A 17,901-nucleotide genomic window follows, 5' to 3' on the forward strand; every position below is an offset into this window, starting at 1 on the left:
TGTTCTCCTATATGAACATAATGAATTATGTTCATATATATGTGAATATAATATATATATATGAACATAATGAATTATGTTCATTATATATGTGTTTTTTAAGTTGGGTACTGTTGAAATCTGCTGACTACCTGGATTTGCTTGCATATTGGGCAAGAATGATTACCATAAACCATATTCATCATGTTACCTGGGTTCTGTAACCTGAAGAAGGCTTATCAGTTGGGATGAAAATGTTTGTTTTGATTAAATTTAAATACTGGAAATGTCTGTAAGGTGTGTTTAGTGTATATGCCACAGTAAATTTATGGATATAGATATGGGCATTTGTTTTATTAAAATAAAGAAATAGGTTACGTATTTTAATCTGTTTTTAAAGGCTTGGTTTTTTTCTAAATAAATGTTTTCCAAGTTTGTAATTTCTGTCAATGACATTAGAATGTTTCAAAAATTATTGGTGCACAAGATCTATTTGAATATTCATTAATCTTGCTATCTAAAGATGAGAATTGTAATATGCCAATTCAAAAACAAACACAGTAATTTAAACTTAGTATATTAAACTTGTTTATCAAATACTTTGTAATATATAAATCTGAATATATTATAAAGCATTTGATACACAGTAACCAACAGAGGCTATAGTCTTTTGTTTGCTAGCACCCGAATCACTCCTACCTTTTAACTATCTAGTTCAACAAGTCATTTACACATCCCTCCAGCTAATTTGCCAAGGGGTTTTTCTAATCTCTCATAATCCAATTTGCAGTATTTCCTTTTCATAGAAAGGATGGTTTACAAGAATTATTTTTGAAAATTTTTATCAAGTTTTAATGTTTTCTTTAATTTGAAGAGTTTGATTATTAGTATTAAAAAATTATTTTTGTTTGTTTTTAACAACAGACTCAATCGTGTGTGAACAGTTATATAATAATAAAATCTCTGTAAAAAGATTTTTAATGATAAATACTTCTCATATAAATTAGTAAGATTTATAATGAGAATTGATTTAAATATGATAACTACTATTTTGTTAATTTATATATAAACAGTCAAGATTAATCATTTATCAGCTAATCAGTGGAAGAAATTCAGATTTTTGACTGTGATAAGTTTGTATAAATAATCACAAAATATAAAAAAAAAGCATAGAATTCTAACATTTTCAACTTACAAACTTCTGTTCATATTTCATCTGATAGAAAATAATGTAATAACAAAACTAAAAATTTCAGTTAGTTATTTTTAAATGAATCTACTATTATATACAGAATAATTCAAAGTTCAGGACAAATAGCATTGTAAATAGAACAAAAATTTAAATACAATCGACCTCCCTATAACACTGTTGATAATTCCGTTTTATATAAATTCCATGTTGTACGAGTCACTTAGATTTTGCAAAATCTAAGTGACTTGTACAACATGGAATTCATATAAAACGGAATTATCAACAGTGTTATAGGAGGTCAACTGTATTCAATTTTTGCAAAAATAGTTTAGAAATAGTGTTGAAGGAGGACTGAATATGAATTATTAAAAATTTTGAAAATGAACTTATGGTAATAAGATGGTCAAATAGTCTATTAATCATTAGATTTATTTTCAAGAAATACTCAATGATCTGGAATCGTAAGTATTGGTTGATTAACTGGTTTTGTTTCATGAGGTGTTTCCCAGATAAAACTTATTTTCAGATATGTGAGTGATTTAATTACTTGATATCATTCCATGTGGAGACAATGTTATTATCTAACACTATTTTTGCCAGCTCCAATCTTTTTTATTTGATTGTATGCAGGGATTGCATGGAATGTTAATGTTCTGCTAAGTGAAGTGCTAGGTTTCTTGTTGTGGATACAATATGTTCCATAATAGTATTATCTGGAATTTGGACAATAGGTTGAGTGTTCTAATAACAATTTGGGTATTTTGTGTTGAACAAGTAATCTTTTTAACAGAATACATGATGTAATGCATAAAATGTAATAATTTTTTTAAACAGTGATTCTATTATAAAGAAAGCATAGCAACAAACAGAATAGCACTAGAGCAAAATTATTTTTGTAGTTTAACTACTACAGTAGAAATTGGATATAATGATTTGAAGATGTTATACATATATATATTGGAATTTACTATACAAATATCCTGTTTTGTGTAGAGTTGCCTTTATACATTGTTTCTTTGAATATTTTGTGATTATTTATTTGAACTTTTCATATCCAAAGCCCTTAATTTTCTTCACTAACATCTCCAATATGATGTAGGCCTTTTATACATTGAAATTATTAATCTTTGTATCTTAATATATTAATTTGAACTGTATACTTTTTTCAATTCTATAATTAAAATAGAATTATTAAAAAAAATTATTATTTTAAAATATATTTATATATTTATATCTCAGAATTACCATTGTTATATCTCAGACTCAAGACTACGTGAAGAGAAAGGAATGGAGGGAATGAGCATGTCTGTCCTTGATAGAAAACATACTGGCAGTACAGGAAGTGGTAGTCCAACAAAAGATCAGTTATATTATCCATCCCCATATGCAATGAGTAGAGTGCCAATGTATCATAAACAACATTCTCCTGATTCAGAAGGTGGACCAAGTCTACAGAGAACATTAGGACGACACGAACACATTTATGATGTGCCATATCCTCCAAAATGGGTATAAAAAAATAATTCAATATATAATAATAATAATAATAATAATAATGTAGTTAGAAGCAGTAGCAGTTAATATTTAAGTTTCAATAATAAAAAATATGCTCTTTTTTAATCTATATTGCTTAAAAATATTAGATTAAAATTATTCATATTAGAGTTTTGTGTGTTCGTTTTTATTTTCAAAACCTTCCTCAGAAAACTATATTAATTAGAAATTTAAAAAGTATATTTATGTAGAAAAATTATAAAAAAGGCATAAAGTTTAATAAACTTCTAATACATTATAATTTATATACGCAAAATTATTACAGAATTTTATTAAAAAAATTTTCCAGATGAAGATACAATCCTTAATCAGAAAATTCAGAATGAACTTCTAATATGCTCATAAAAACAAAATTATTAATATAAAGTTGATTTTTTTTCCTAAATTCTCTTCTAATAGAAATCATCAGGAGTAGAAATGTTTCTATAATATAGATAATAAATTATTATTTATTTATTTTTAAATAGAAGTTCATGCTGATTTATGAAAGACAGATTTGATTATAGAAAAAATGTATTTGATTCTACAATAAAATATTATTTACAAAAATTAGATTTTTTTGAAAGAAAACAATAGTTTTATAATAAGAAATAAGAAAAAATGTGTCATTCCAATCTAGCCAAATAATTATTTTGTGAATTAAATTTTTAAGTTTTCTTTCTAAAATGTAAAGTTTAAATTGAGAATATTAACAATTTTCTACTTAATTTATATATATTTTTTCATTTTAAATTATTTTTTTTATAAGCTAAATATGCTTTAATAATTTTTGGTTTTGAAAGTAGTTTTGGAAAATGTTTCTTTCAGTTTTTTTCTTAAGTTTAACTAAATGTTTTCCTTTCTTCTTTAGATTTATATAACAAATATGTTTTCTGTTTGTCAGTTGTTTGTCTAAACATTTGAAGTTGCCAAGAACTGACTTTTTTCCTCAATAAAACTTGTTCAATTTATAGCACTGATCCAAATTTATAAGCAATCAATAGGATTTACCATGTTAGTTTTCTGTTGTCTGTCAATGTTTGCTGTCAATTCAAACATTAAAAGTCCATTACTCTGCAATTCTTCTGAACGTACCAATCCTTTCAAATGAAAGTTCAAATTTCTTATTTTGTTGAACTTAGATTTACTTGATTTTTTCTTTTCTATAATATAATATATTTACTTATATTTCTTTGAGTTTACATTCAAACTAATATTTATATTAATAATTTTGAAGAAAATGAAAAACAGAATAGAATATTTATAGCATTAATTAAAATTATTTAAAAATTAAGTTAAACTTTTGAAAAAAATCTTTGTAAGTATATTGAAAAAAATGGAATTTTTTATATATAAATGTAGTTATTTAACTTTAGATAATATATACTTTTAGCATAAGTAATTAGAAAGTCATATAATTACTACAGATAGTCATTGATATAAAAAAAGTTATGAATTAATCAAATTGCCCTGATTTATTTTTATATCAAAAACACCAGGTTAATTTTTTATTTAACATGTAACTGTTCATATTTCATCTGATAGAAAATAATGTAATAACAAAACTAAAAATTCTAGTTAGTTATTTTTAAATGAATCTACTATTATATACAGAATAATTCAAAATACAGAATACTGTAATTAAAAAAAAAAAAAAAAACGTGAATGACTCAACTGTAGGGTTTGAGGCTTTAAAAATTCATAAGCAACTCTGTATATATATTTTTATACCAAAGGTTATATTATACATAAAACTAATTTTTATAAATTTGGTATCATATAATTATTAGATTTTGGAACAATACAAATATAAGTAATATATATGTACAGTTTATTGTAGTTATAGTATTTCATTAATAATGTAAATTCAAAGAGTAAGTGAATAAAATAATTTTAATGAAATTTAATTGATTTTTAAATCATCCATTTAATAATTCAGTTTCCTGATATATATAATTTAATATTAAATAAAAATAAATGTTTATTAGGAAATTTTCTCTCTTTTATTCTTTAAAATACTTTACCTAAGTATTAATATCTAATTGGTTCTATTCAAATTAAAAAAATCTAATTTAAAATTAAGAAAAATTTAAGAATATATATAAAAGTAATTTTGGATTTTAGATACATTAAATATTGTTATATTTATGTAATGCCAGGGATTTGTTTGACAGTGTTTATTTTAAACACTTCAGGGGTTAGACAACACATGTCAGAGTCAAGGTTTCTATATAACAAGTTCTGAAGAAGGTTTCTACATACTCAAAGTAATTAGTAAATATTACCTGTTTTGTCTCGTGATTATTTTATCTCATGAGTATTGGCATCAAAAGTAATTCAGATATATATATATATATCTGAATATATATATATATAGATATATATATATATATATATTTATTTCAATTCATAAAAATAATAATCATTATCATCATATTTTGGAACTATATTAAAGTTTTGTTTTTGTCTCATTAGAAACATTTGGTTATTTATTTCAAAACACTTATCAAAAATTAAATAAAGAGCCAATATATAAAAGCATATGTAAAATAAAAATTAAATATTGATTTGATATGTGCAACTGGTGATGTTCATATCAAACTTTTTCATTTTAAAAATTCATTTTAGAGCCTATGTTTTATAATATATATAATACATTATAAATATAACTAACAATATATTTTAATTTTTTTAATATTTTGAATTAGGAAGAAGATGATGATGCTTATTCTCATATCATGGAAACATCGTCTGTGCCTCTACATACAGGAACAAATTTATATCAAACACCTCGTAAGTTCTACAGTATATAATTCTAAATAAATCTATTTATTTATATTTCAGTTTAATATACTAGTTTTTTTTATTAAATGTGAATGTATAAATAATTAAGGTTAATTTAATAAGTTTTTATTTGCAATTTTATTAAAAATAGAACAGTTATATATTGTGGGTAAGAGCAATAGTTAAAACATACAGTATGAATGAAACTAAATAATTAAAAATGAAATAACATAAATTGTGCTAAATTAATTCTACATCAAACTTCCTATTTTTATATTAACTATGAAAATAAGTATATTAAAATTGTGTGTAGACAAATACAAATATGAATCGAGTTGAATAAAGAATCGAAATGAAATTAAAATTTATGAATATTTTTGTCATAGTGTTATTTTTCATTTCACATTAATAGTTTGTATATGATATCTATTAATTCTCTTTTAAGATGTGTAAAAGCTAGTTTATCATCTTTCGATTGATATTATAGAATTATCGGAATTTAATTTAACATTTTGTAAGAATTTTTTTTATAAACATAGTGAATTATCTGTACTTCACTATTTGATGTTTGATAATAACTCTTATGTTCTATTTTCCTTTAAAAGGTGACAACTTTAATTATAAATGTCATATATATATTATTAATAAAATAGGTAAATATGCTCTATTTTCCTTTATGTGGCCTAATTATACATAAATATCATATTTATACATACACAATATACCAGAAACTCAATTAAAGTAAAAACTAGTAGTATTGCACATACCACAGATTAAAATGATATAGTGATTTCCAGTTACATGAAGAATTTAATCATTTTCATTTGTTGATTGTAGCACTACAAAACTAGACCATATAATATATAAACTTACTTAAAATAACCAAACTTCAGCAGTAACATGTAATATTAGCACTAGAATGAACATTTTTGGAGTTCTTATGCCTCCATCCAGTGTTAATTAAGTTATTACACATTACTGCTGGAATTTAGGTATTTTAAGAAAGTTGATTGTTTTTCCAATTAAATAGTGGTTATTTATATTAGATATAATATATAAGCATTATATTAGATTTTGAGTAAATTAATTTACTTTCAAATACAATAATTGTATTACATTATTTATAGTTCATGAAACTTTAAATATACGGTACAGTACTTGATGTATCAAAAATGTAAAAAACAAACAAGTATCTGGATTATCCAAAATGCATATTTAATCCTAATCAAACAGGCAATAGCATCAAGAAAAATCCACATTTTTACTTTTGTGTATGTGTAATGTATAAATAACAACATTTTGTGACATTTTAAAATCTTTTTATTAGTACACACAACACTTAACACCTCAATACTACTTCCAGCAGTCAAAAGATTTTAATATTCTAACGTTTTCGGCCGTCTTTTAGAGGCCCTCTTCAGGATGAAACATTAAAAAACAGTTCTATCTTTTGAAGGATTCTAATAATCGAATACAGCTGTGTTCCGAACTTTTAAATATTTAAACGATGCGTAAGATATAAAAATCGTTACGCTTACAAGACAAAAAATTATTTTAAAATAACGCTATACATAAATTATTATTGTAGAGTTGTGAAAATTAGCGCTATGTAAACACTGCTATACATTAAATATTTTTTAATGTATAGCAGTTTTTTGTAATGTTTTTTAATGTTTCATCCTGAAGAGGGCCTCTAAAAGACGGCCGAAAACGTTAGAATATTAAAATCTTTTGACTGCTGGAAGTAGTATTGAGGTGTTAAGTGTTGTGTGTAGTATATCTTTCCAGTTTACGTGTGTTAATTTTTTGTCTGATCTTTTTATTAGGTTTTATTCTTGAGATATACTCAGAACATCATTAAAAGTACATTATTTATCAAGTTAAGTCAACACTGCACATACGAGGTGTGGCTGGAAACTTAAACGTTGAGTACTATACTCACTTGTGTTCCCCTTCAATGTATGATCCTTCTACTTCCACACAGTGCTGCAGGTCATCTTCTGTAAGGCTATACAGAAGCTCCATCATTTTTTTCTTGACAGCAGAAACTGAGTCAAAACAGTGTCCCTTCAGAGCAGACTTGACTTTAGGGAAAAGGTAGTTGTCACACTGAGCTAGTCAGGCAAGTATGGTGGGTGTTCAAGTAGTGTGACTCTCTTCTTGGCCAAAAACTGCTTCACTGACAGAGCGGAATGGACTAGTGCATTGTCCTGAGGGAGGATGAATCATTTTTCCACAAGTGTTGTCACTTTCTTCTGACCCTTTCCTGCAAAGATTCCAGAACTTTTTTGTAGCAGTATTGGTTCACTGTGTGTACCTTCTGGAACCTAGTGCTCCAAAATTACATTCTTAATGTCGAAGAACACAATGAGCATGGCCTTAAACTTGGACTTGCTTTGTCATGCTTTTTTATCCTTGATGACTGTGGTGTCTTCTGGTGCATGGATTGACATTTTGTTTCAGGATCATACTGGAATATCCAAGTTTCATCCCAAGTTATGATGTTGTCCAGAAAGTTTAGCATCTCTTCAGTTTAAGCCAAAATGTCAAAACAAATTTGCTTGTGATTCTCTTTCTGCTCTGTAGATAACAGCTGTGGGACAACCTTAGCACACATCTTTGTGAGGCAGATTTTGCATGAAAAACTGAACTTGACACTCTCCTTATCCATGTGTGCCATATCTGCAATCATTCTTATGTTCAGTCTTTGAACAATTTGTTCCACTTTTTGCATGATTTCCTCAATTTTTGATGTACTGGGCCATCCAGAATGTTCATAGTTTTTCACATCCTCTCGGCCCTCAGAAAGTCTTCTGTGTGATTCAACCACATATGCACGAGAAAGATGTGCATTTCTGTATACTTCACGTAGCAGGTGCAAAGATTCAGTGGCAGTTTTTTCAATTTCACCAAAAATTTCAGGTCGGCATGCTGCTTCTCTTTTAAGCTGGCCATTTTACTGATGCATGCTAACAACACATCCACTCGCAGAAATCTTAACAGCGGTATTAGTTGAGACTTGCCGTGCTTATTCTAGCTTGTTCAAAGTCACTTACCCACCCACTCACTTTGGCCCATGTGTGACTGTGCATGCAGGAAATTACAGTCTCATTATTTTCTAGCCACACCACGTATTCCTTTCTGGCCTTGTCAGTCTGCATTATCAAAACAAATTTTTAAACATGCTCATTACAAGCATACTAATTTATATAGTGATTTTATTTGATAAACAGCTCTGAAAATGTTACATCACTTCTTGCTTATATTGAAATTACTGTACTAAAGCCAATCTTAGATTCTAAAGATATATCACTAAATTGTTGCTTTTATTGAAGAATTTTATTGAAATTTAAATATGAACAATTTTTCCAGTATAACTGATCAATTTGCAGAAAAATCAAACTATTCTGCAAGATGATGATTGTTACAAAAATCATTTTTCAATTAGTTTTGTTCATTATTCATCAAGGCATTTATTAAAAACATATTATAGACATTTTGGTTCATTTGGTTTTTCTGGAACAAAATTTGCAATTTAGCTCATCCATAATTTCAAATATTGAATAGTATATTTTGGATATATAGTATATATATGGTATATCATAATATATATATAAAATATGGTTACTTTAGAATTTTGAAGAATTAAATACTGTAACAATATATTGTTAAAACACCTTCTCTAGTGCTTGCTATACCATTTTTGCTTTCTTCTACAAAAGTGTTCAAAACTTAAAGACAGACATTTGTACATGAATAGAAAGTCTAGATGAATCCAGACAAATATGTCAAGAACTTTATTACTTGACATCTAACACAGTAATATGTGACCGAAGGGTCGGCACCTCTTTGGTGCCCTGTCAGGATGACACCACCGCGTCTCGGCGGACACGGAAGCCGCGTTATTTAGGTCACACGAGCGGTCGCGTAACGGGGCGATCAGAGNGTACATGTAATAGCAGAAACTGGTTCCTGATACAAGACTTCCGTATATAATGACAAACCCAAAATTCATTTTATTGTTCAATTGTGAAATGAAATTCCACAATTCTTCGTGATGCTTTATGAAATTTTTCAGCTCCAATATTAGATTAAATTCTTTTCTTTTCAGTGACATCAATTCTTTTGACAGATGTTGGAATTCTAATATTGCCACAAGTACAATTACCCCAGAAAACAGTAGAATAAAAGCGATTCTTCCAAATATATAATTGATCCATAACGCATACTTGATGCTGCAGAATAACGCTTCGTATTCAAAATGTCTTGCATTGTGCCATAATGCATATAAAACGACGCTATTATGTATTGTTGCACAAGAGATTATTATAATAAGAATGAGTGATATTAAAACAGAAATAACCTTAACTGCTTTGTGTACCATTATACTTTCGAAAATATCATTTTTTAAAAAAATATGTAAAGACATTTTATTGCGTTTTATGAAACTAACTGATAAAGCAGAAACAAATGCTATAATTAACATCACAATCTTCACCAAATTCACCGAATTTTTAACTAACGAATACATTCCAATGCAAAGAGCAGTTTGCTTTAGAAACGGCACATTTTCCCACGTAAAAAATTGAATCCACATTCCAAACTCGATAATACTAAAATATCATCTTTTCAATAATTTTCGAATACGGGAAAAACTGGATTTTTTTTCGCAATTGCAAGGAATTACAAGTTTCAAACCGAATATTAATGAAAAGTTCAGTATTGGTTTTACATAACAGTTTAAGCAAACTTTTCGTGAATTCGAGCTCATTTTCAATATTAAATATAATTATATGAGGCTAGTAATTGTTGACGATAGAAAACAGAAAATTTTCTTGATGTTCCAGTAATATCTTAGCTCAATCTGTTCAACAAAATTCACAGTCTGAGTGCTGGAGTGTGCTCTGATATTGCATATAATAAATTGAAAGTGCTAATGAATAGAAATGTGGTGAGAATTTACATTTCATTTCCATGAATTATCCTAATGTAAATCTACTTAATTTGATTTGATCGTTCGTTGTTTGCAAATATTAATGTAAATTACGATAATGTTCTTTCATTGACGAAATAAGTACTTACGCGTTATATAATGCAAGTGAAAGCAGAAATGTAGGATATATTAATAATGGATATGCCATAGATGAAAACGACTTTAACTTGAAATTTGTAAAGCGATTTTTTAAAGTGTAAATATAAATAATATTTGTTTTTTCAAAAAGTATTTTCATTTCATAAAATTTGCAGGATCGAACTTATGGCTATAATGATGTCATAATAAACTTTATTACTATTCGGAAGAAATTTTTTTACAAAGTATGAACAAGTAGGCCTAGATTTAAGTGAACTTTTCTTTTGCTTCGATACAATTACCTTTTAGTCCAATGAATGAAACTACATTTGATTGAAGAAATAAGGCAACACTATACATAGGCTATTTCCACGGACAAAATTACACGGGTTAACCATAATAATATAATACTTTTTATTAAAAATTTATTTTTAAAATATGACTTTATTTCTTATAAAAATGTGGAGATAGAGAAAAATTTAATTGAAATACTTGGAGATATTTTAAAAATTACTATTCTATCACTATACGTGAAAATACTTGGAGATTCGAAATCCTCGAGTATTAAAATAAAATGCCCTAATAACGAAGAATTTATGTATCATTTAGGTAAAAAAATAATATAAAGAACATGGCCGGTGTTATTTACATTTAATAAACACACGAAAAATATAAATACGACAATTTTTACAAAGATAACACCTTGCTTCGAACCTTTTTTTTTCGCCGTTGCACCCTCGGTAACCCTCATCATCTCACCGAATTTAACTTCATACTTGATCTTTCTGCACCTCTGAACCGAATCATACACAATAGATAATTTTAAAATTTAATAGTGTGTGATTATTTTTTTCTACTTAAATATACGTAGTGACAGTTCACCCCACTAATATAGGCCGGATGGCTAGCAGTCAAGGTGGCAGCCTATCGCTCTCGGCAAACCAGGCTCGAATCCGAACGAGTCGAAAAAACCCCAGGAATTTTTTGGGGGAATGGTCCGTTCGGATTTGTCGGGCTTTATCCCTCACCAACCGGCAGCCCCATTGTGGGCCTAGCCGAACCTATAATGGATTTGCAAAAAAAGGCCCACTTAGTTCCCACAGGGCAGAAAGAGTTAATAAAACAAAAAAACATTGCCCACGTATTGGCATTGCTTTATTTAAACAATCCAATCCAATTTTCTTCATTGGGCAGAAGTTAACAGGATCATAGCAAATAAAAGTTTACTTAAAACTAGGAACACTTCTTTATATTTTAGTAAAGTAAGCTCTTTCGAATGATACTAAAAAGTATTATGACATGATTTTAATCAAGTCATAGATTTCAGCTTTCATATTTTATGAAATGAAACTTCCAATGGGAATATGAAATTTAATTTTTTTAAATGTTAAAACATAAAAAAATTATATACAAATTATAATACAAAAAATAATTATAATACAAAAAAATAATTACAAATTATATATTAAAGTTGCTTTCTATTTATGGCTGATTTACTATTAATATCTCATAAACTTCTACTGTCACTTTCATTATATAACGCATAAGTGCTTATTTTATCAACGAGCAACCATTACCATAATTCACATTAATGTTTGCAAACAACGAACGATAAACAGACATTAAGAAGATTTACATCAATATAATTCATGGAAATGAAATGTAAATTCCTAGCACATTTCCATTACTTTGCATTATGAATTTATGACTCATAGCAAAGCTCACTCCAGCCTGAGACCTTAGTGAAGACGCTACGAAATCTGTTCATTGAACTGCCCAAAAACAATACATATAATTTTACAAGTTTCCTTTCTTTCATCATAAATAATTATTAGCATTATAATATTATATTTAGTTCAGAAAATGAGCTCGAATTCACGATACGTTTGCTTAAACTGTTTTTTAAAACCAATACTAGATTTTGCATTAATCTTCGCTTTGCAACCCGAAATTCCATGCAATTGTCAAAGAAGGAAACCAGTTTCCAGCATTAAAAAATTATCGAAAAGATGGTATTTTAGTATTATCGAGTTTATAGCGTGGATTCAATTTTTCATGATAATGTGGCAAATGATACCGATTCTAAAGCAATCCGCTCTTTGCATTGGAACGTATTCAGCAGTGAAAGGTTCACAGACGACGGTTAAGTTTGTTAGATTTCTTTTAGCATTTGTTGGTGCAGCAAGAATTAGATTCATGAAATGGAAGAAAATTTCTTTCCAGATTTCATTGAGAAATGAGATCTTTCAAAACATAATGGTACATAAGGCAATCAACATGATTTGTTTACTAGCATCATTTATTGTCATTATCGTCATGTCTTGCGAAACAATGCAGAATAGTGTTGTTTTATATCCACTATGGCACCACGATAGAAAATTTGAATACGAGGCGTTATTCTGTAGCATCAGGTTTGCATTATGGATTAATTACCTAACTGGAGGTATCGCTTATGCTCTATTATTATATGGCGTAGTCGTAATAGTGGCCATATTGGAATTTCAGCATTTGTCAAAAGCGTTTGCATCAATAAAAAGAAGACAATCGAATTTGGAATTGGAACTGAAAAATTTCATGAATCATCACGAAGAATTGTGGAATTTCATTTCACAGTTCAACAATAAAATGAATTTTGTGTTTGTCACTATATATGGAAGTCTTGTATTAGGAACCAGTTTCTGCTATTACATGTACTTGTATATAGAAATGAATAAGGTCCTGAAAAATATAATTTTAGGATTTATTGTTTTGGCAACATTCCTTTGTCTTGTCTGTTGTTTTCTTTGCAGCTGTTTGGCATTTTCGGTGAGTATAAATAAAAACATAATTTAATCATATGTTTCAATTGTAAACATTGCATTTGTTGTTTTTTAGATGGAGAACACTTTTCAAGATATACGGCAATTTTCGGCATGCAATTTGTCACTAGAGTCGAAACTGAAAGTAAGGATTTTCGCAATTGATATAATTCTGCATTAATTAAAATCTACTAACTAAAGGAAGTAATGTTTATTATTTCTATATTATAGCTGTTGAATTTCATGAAGAGATTTGGAAAAGTGGCATTGAGACTCAATAGGTGGTCTTTTCTTCGTTAATAAGAGATTCCCTTTTAGAGTATGCTTTTTGATTCACATATTTTTGTAGATCTAGGAAACTTCTCTATTAAACAAAATGTCATGAACAATGTTAATATCTTTGCAGATGGCGAAGTCCTTGCACTCTGTATACTCCGGATTGCTGAAGCTGAGGGATGTTTCGCATCAGTCAGAAAAATGTAATGAAGTATCAATTGGAAACTACACTAAAATATAATTTCCTAACTCGCAGTTTTTAATTTAAATAGCAGTTGGACTGCGTTAGATAATCTCTTATTAATGAAACGTTCTGTTTTTACTGGATGTTTTCACACATAGACGTTTTCACACATCATATCATTAAGTGTGTTTTTTCGATGTGTTTTCAATAGTACAGTGAAAAAGTTCAATGTAATAAGTATTTGTGAAATTGGTATATCTTCAAAATTTTTACAATACTGTGTGACCGAAGGGTCGGCACCTCTTTGGTGCCCTGTCAGGATGACACCACCGCGTCTCGGCGGACACGGAAGCCGCGTTATTTAGGTCACGCGAGCGGTCGAGTAACGCAGCGATCAGAGTCGAGATAGAAGGAGAGACAGCGCACCGGAAGTGACATACTCAAAGACATTCTAACGTAACAACTGTTTAATGGTTAACGATAGCTATACATTCGGGCTGCTGTTAGATACATTTCTACGATAGGGATTAGATCTTAGGATATTACGTTTTGGTTTTTCCGATTTAGGAGAGAGAGTTTACATAAGTTGCGCGTGTCGATAAATACCTTCTGTTTTTGCTGTCTTAATTGAGATTCTCGAGCGTTCTGGGTGAAGGAAAGAAAGTTCGGGATGTCAGTTCTTGTTTCCGGTAGAGGAAGTATCCGTAAGAATGATAGAACGTAAAGTATCCGCAAAGGTGTTCGACGATGTTACGATGGGTTCCGATGATATTTTAGTAGGATATAACACGTAGAATAAAATGATATATTCACAGATATCCGAATATGGAGACACGTAGGACAAAATACGAGTGACAACTTCTCTTTCGAAAGACGGGCGACGATTGCCTCACTTTGTTGTTCTTGTCTAATGTTGAACTGTTAAAATCACAATACTAGGTCGAAAGGTGATTAGAAAGCGTCGTTATTAAGCCTGAGAACTTAGCAGATGTTTAGCTCCCAGGTGTAAAAGTTGACAGTTATTAATCGAAAGTGTAGCTACAATGTGAAATGATATAAACGCATCCGAATTTGGATCCTCACATCACCTTGGCCTTTCTAAAATTGTGCTTGTTCTCAATGGGCAAATTCGATTTTGAATTAAAAGGTTATAATTGATTTACTCTCTCTCTCTCTCTTAGGGTCACAATAAAGTTATATAATTAATTTAAGAGTTATAAATTGACAGCCAGATATTCCTTGAATTAATACAGTGCGAAATTGTAAGACTAGATACATCGCGTATAGTCGCGTGTGTTGATATTTATAGTTTACAGTTATTAAGCACTCTCTCTCTTTCTTGTTATGACAACACGGTGAAAACAAACCACAATAACATAAACATATGAGTAGGTATAAATGTTTATTATTATTGGTTTACCTAAGGTAAATATGAGCTTCATAAATTTTTTTCTCGGAACGGTCTAATTTCCCCGCTTAAGAAGATTAATAATGGTTAAGAGCATAGGGAGAGGTTGAGTAAGACCGTGGAGTTCGTCGAGGAATACGACTACTCCGTTGGGGTCAAGGCATTACCCAAGGCTGGTCGGGCACTGGGCCTCGGCTTCTAAGAGCGTAAGGAGGCGTTGTTTCCGGTTGCTCTTCCCCTGCATCCGGTCGTGTGCTGTGTTGTGGAGTGGCCTCTATTTGTGTTTCCTCCTCTGTTGTTTTTTCCTCTCCTTCCGATTCTTCCTCTAATTCCGGTAGGTCTTCCGATGGTTGGGACATTTCGGTTAGGATAAATTCATCCCATGGATCTACCATATTTGGATTATCTGATATTAGAGATTGGGGTTTCGTGACAGCTGTAGATTCAGACTTTTCCCTTTCAAATTCTAATTGTGCACTACAGTGTTTTAATCGATTAGCATGAACTTGGAGTTGTTTCTTGGTGTGAATATTTTCGATAATAAATGTGACAGGACTTAATTCTGTTACTATTCGGAAAGGACCTGACCATCTCGGTGCTAGTTTTTTCTTTAGACCCTGAGAAATAACGACTTCGTTTAGGAAAACACAATCTCCCACATGATAAGTACAGTAGATAATTTATGAGTACGGCGGTGATGTGTTTGACGTTCTTTAGCTGCTTGTTCGGCGTGTTCCTGTGCTATTTTGTGTGCATTAGCCATTCGAAGATGTAACTTGGCAGCGAAATTATCATCGATATCATATCTAGTCCTAGTAGGACGAGTAATTAAATCAAACGGATAAATGGGATCTCTTCCGTAAAGTAAAAAGAATGGGCTATCATTCGTAGAAGCATGAATGGTTGTGTTGTAAGCAAAGAGTGCATAAGGGATCCATTCATCCCAGTCTCGTTGATCTTTGGCGACATAATGTGATATGATGTCAATAAGGGTTTTGTTAAATCGTTCGACTATTCCGTTACGTGCAGGATGATATGCAGTTGTTAAGAGTCTTTTTATATGGAGTAATTCACATACTTCTTTAAACATTTTGGAGATTAAATTCGGCGCTCGATTTGTAAGAAGTTGAGTAGGCGTTGAATGTCTTAAGACGATATTTGTAACAAAAGCTTTGGCAATGGTTTTACTATGGATATTAAGTAAAGGTATAGCTTCTGCGTATCGACTAAAATGATCAACAAATACTAATATATACTTGTTTCCGTTTGTTTTGATAGGCAAAGGACCTACAATTTTTTAACTCGGGAAATCCCACAAATTTCTTAAAAGTTTTTTATTTTGTTATTTTTATTTTTTGTTCAGGATGAAGAATAATAGCAAGTATAATTAACTCATAAACTGTCAGCAGCGGCGGCCTTATCCATTGCGAGGCTCTGGGCGGCAGATCTTTGCGAGGCCCTGGGCGGCAGATCTTTGCGAGGCCCTTGTCCTTTGTGCAAAGTATGTGAATTGAAATAGTAGACACTTATTAATATTAATATATACTGTACTATAAATTAAATTTATTTTATTGTTATAACTAATAGCCAAGGATAAAATAAAAAGTTTTAAATATCAACTTTTTTCTACTTGGTTGTTGCGCGAGGCCCCTCCAAGAGCGAGGCCCCGGGCGATTGCCCTGCTCGCCACCCCCTAAGGCCGCCACTAACTGTCAGAATACATTTGTATTTATTAATTTTAACTCTGCTTAATTAGTTTTTTATATTTTTGCTTGTTATGGCATGTCGCAGATTGTCAATAATCAATATGTCGCCTATTTATGGCAAGATTGAAAATTCTTTACTTGTCAGAACCTGTAATATTTGGAATAATTACCCAGATGCTGTCTTAGTTTTTAACCATGCTCAATAATAGCTTCTATAAATGCATTATGCAAGATTGTGCAAATTGGGCAATGATACAAAAACGAGTATGAAGTATGCAAGTATGAGGTTTTTCTTCATAAACACGATTATTAAAGCCAAACGAACTGACGAATTATTGGATATAAGCTGGATGCCGCTATTAAAGCAGCCGAGGTAGACAAATCAATAATATTAGACAGCAAAAGAAGTATTGCAACGTATCTCGAATACGAACAAGAAATCTGCGAGACTAGAGGTAAAAAAGACATAGCATTTGTCTTCTTTTAAATGCATTAAAGACGATTCCTCCCACGTCAATTGAATCGGAAAGAACATTCTCGGTAGCAGAACTTTCCATTACTAAAATAAGAACCGGATTGAGTAAACGGAGTATTGACCATCTTCACTTTTTAAAAACTTATTTAAAAATTTACAAAAATATTTTTTATTATTGAAAGGAAATTTTTAATACATATTTTACACAGCATTATTATTATTATCATTATTAATTTGGAGGTTGCAGGACGTATTAAATTACTTAAACAATTAAAAATACTTATATCATTCGATTTAGAAATTTGTTTTATATCTTAAAAATGATTAATTATATACCGGGATTTTCCGAAATCCCAGAAAACAAATTACTTTTTTTCGAAATTCTCGGACAAGCAATGGACTGAAAAATGAGAAACCGTAGTGAAAATGGAACACATGTTTGATATTAAAATGACTTAAAATGGTTTTCCTAATTTTGAATAATATAATACTTTT

At 29.7% G+C, this 17,901-nt stretch overlaps 1 protein-coding gene across 1 annotated transcript in view; it reads left to right on the plus strand.

Moving 5' to 3' along the window:
• The window catches only part of LOC111631548 (Down syndrome cell adhesion molecule-like protein Dscam2), a 170,899-nt gene extending 165,382 nt beyond the window's left edge, over positions 1-5,517 (plus strand). Inside the window, exons 22-23 of the mRNA XM_023375805.1 lie at positions 2,433-2,680; positions 5,413-5,517. Of these exons, the coding sequence (XP_023231573.1) occupies positions 2,433-2,680; positions 5,413-5,517 (353 nt within the window). The remainder of the gene's footprint in view (positions 1-2,432; positions 2,681-5,412) is intronic.
• The last annotated feature ends 12,384 nt before the right edge of the window (positions 5,518-17,901 follow it).

Source organism: Centruroides sculpturatus, unplaced genomic scaffold (assembly GCF_000671375.1).
Source record: "Centruroides sculpturatus isolate CEXI.00-Female unplaced genomic scaffold, Cexi_2.0 scaffold712, whole genome shotgun sequence".
In the NCBI taxonomy this organism is placed as follows: Eukaryota; Metazoa; Arthropoda; class Arachnida; order Scorpiones; family Buthidae; genus Centruroides; species Centruroides sculpturatus.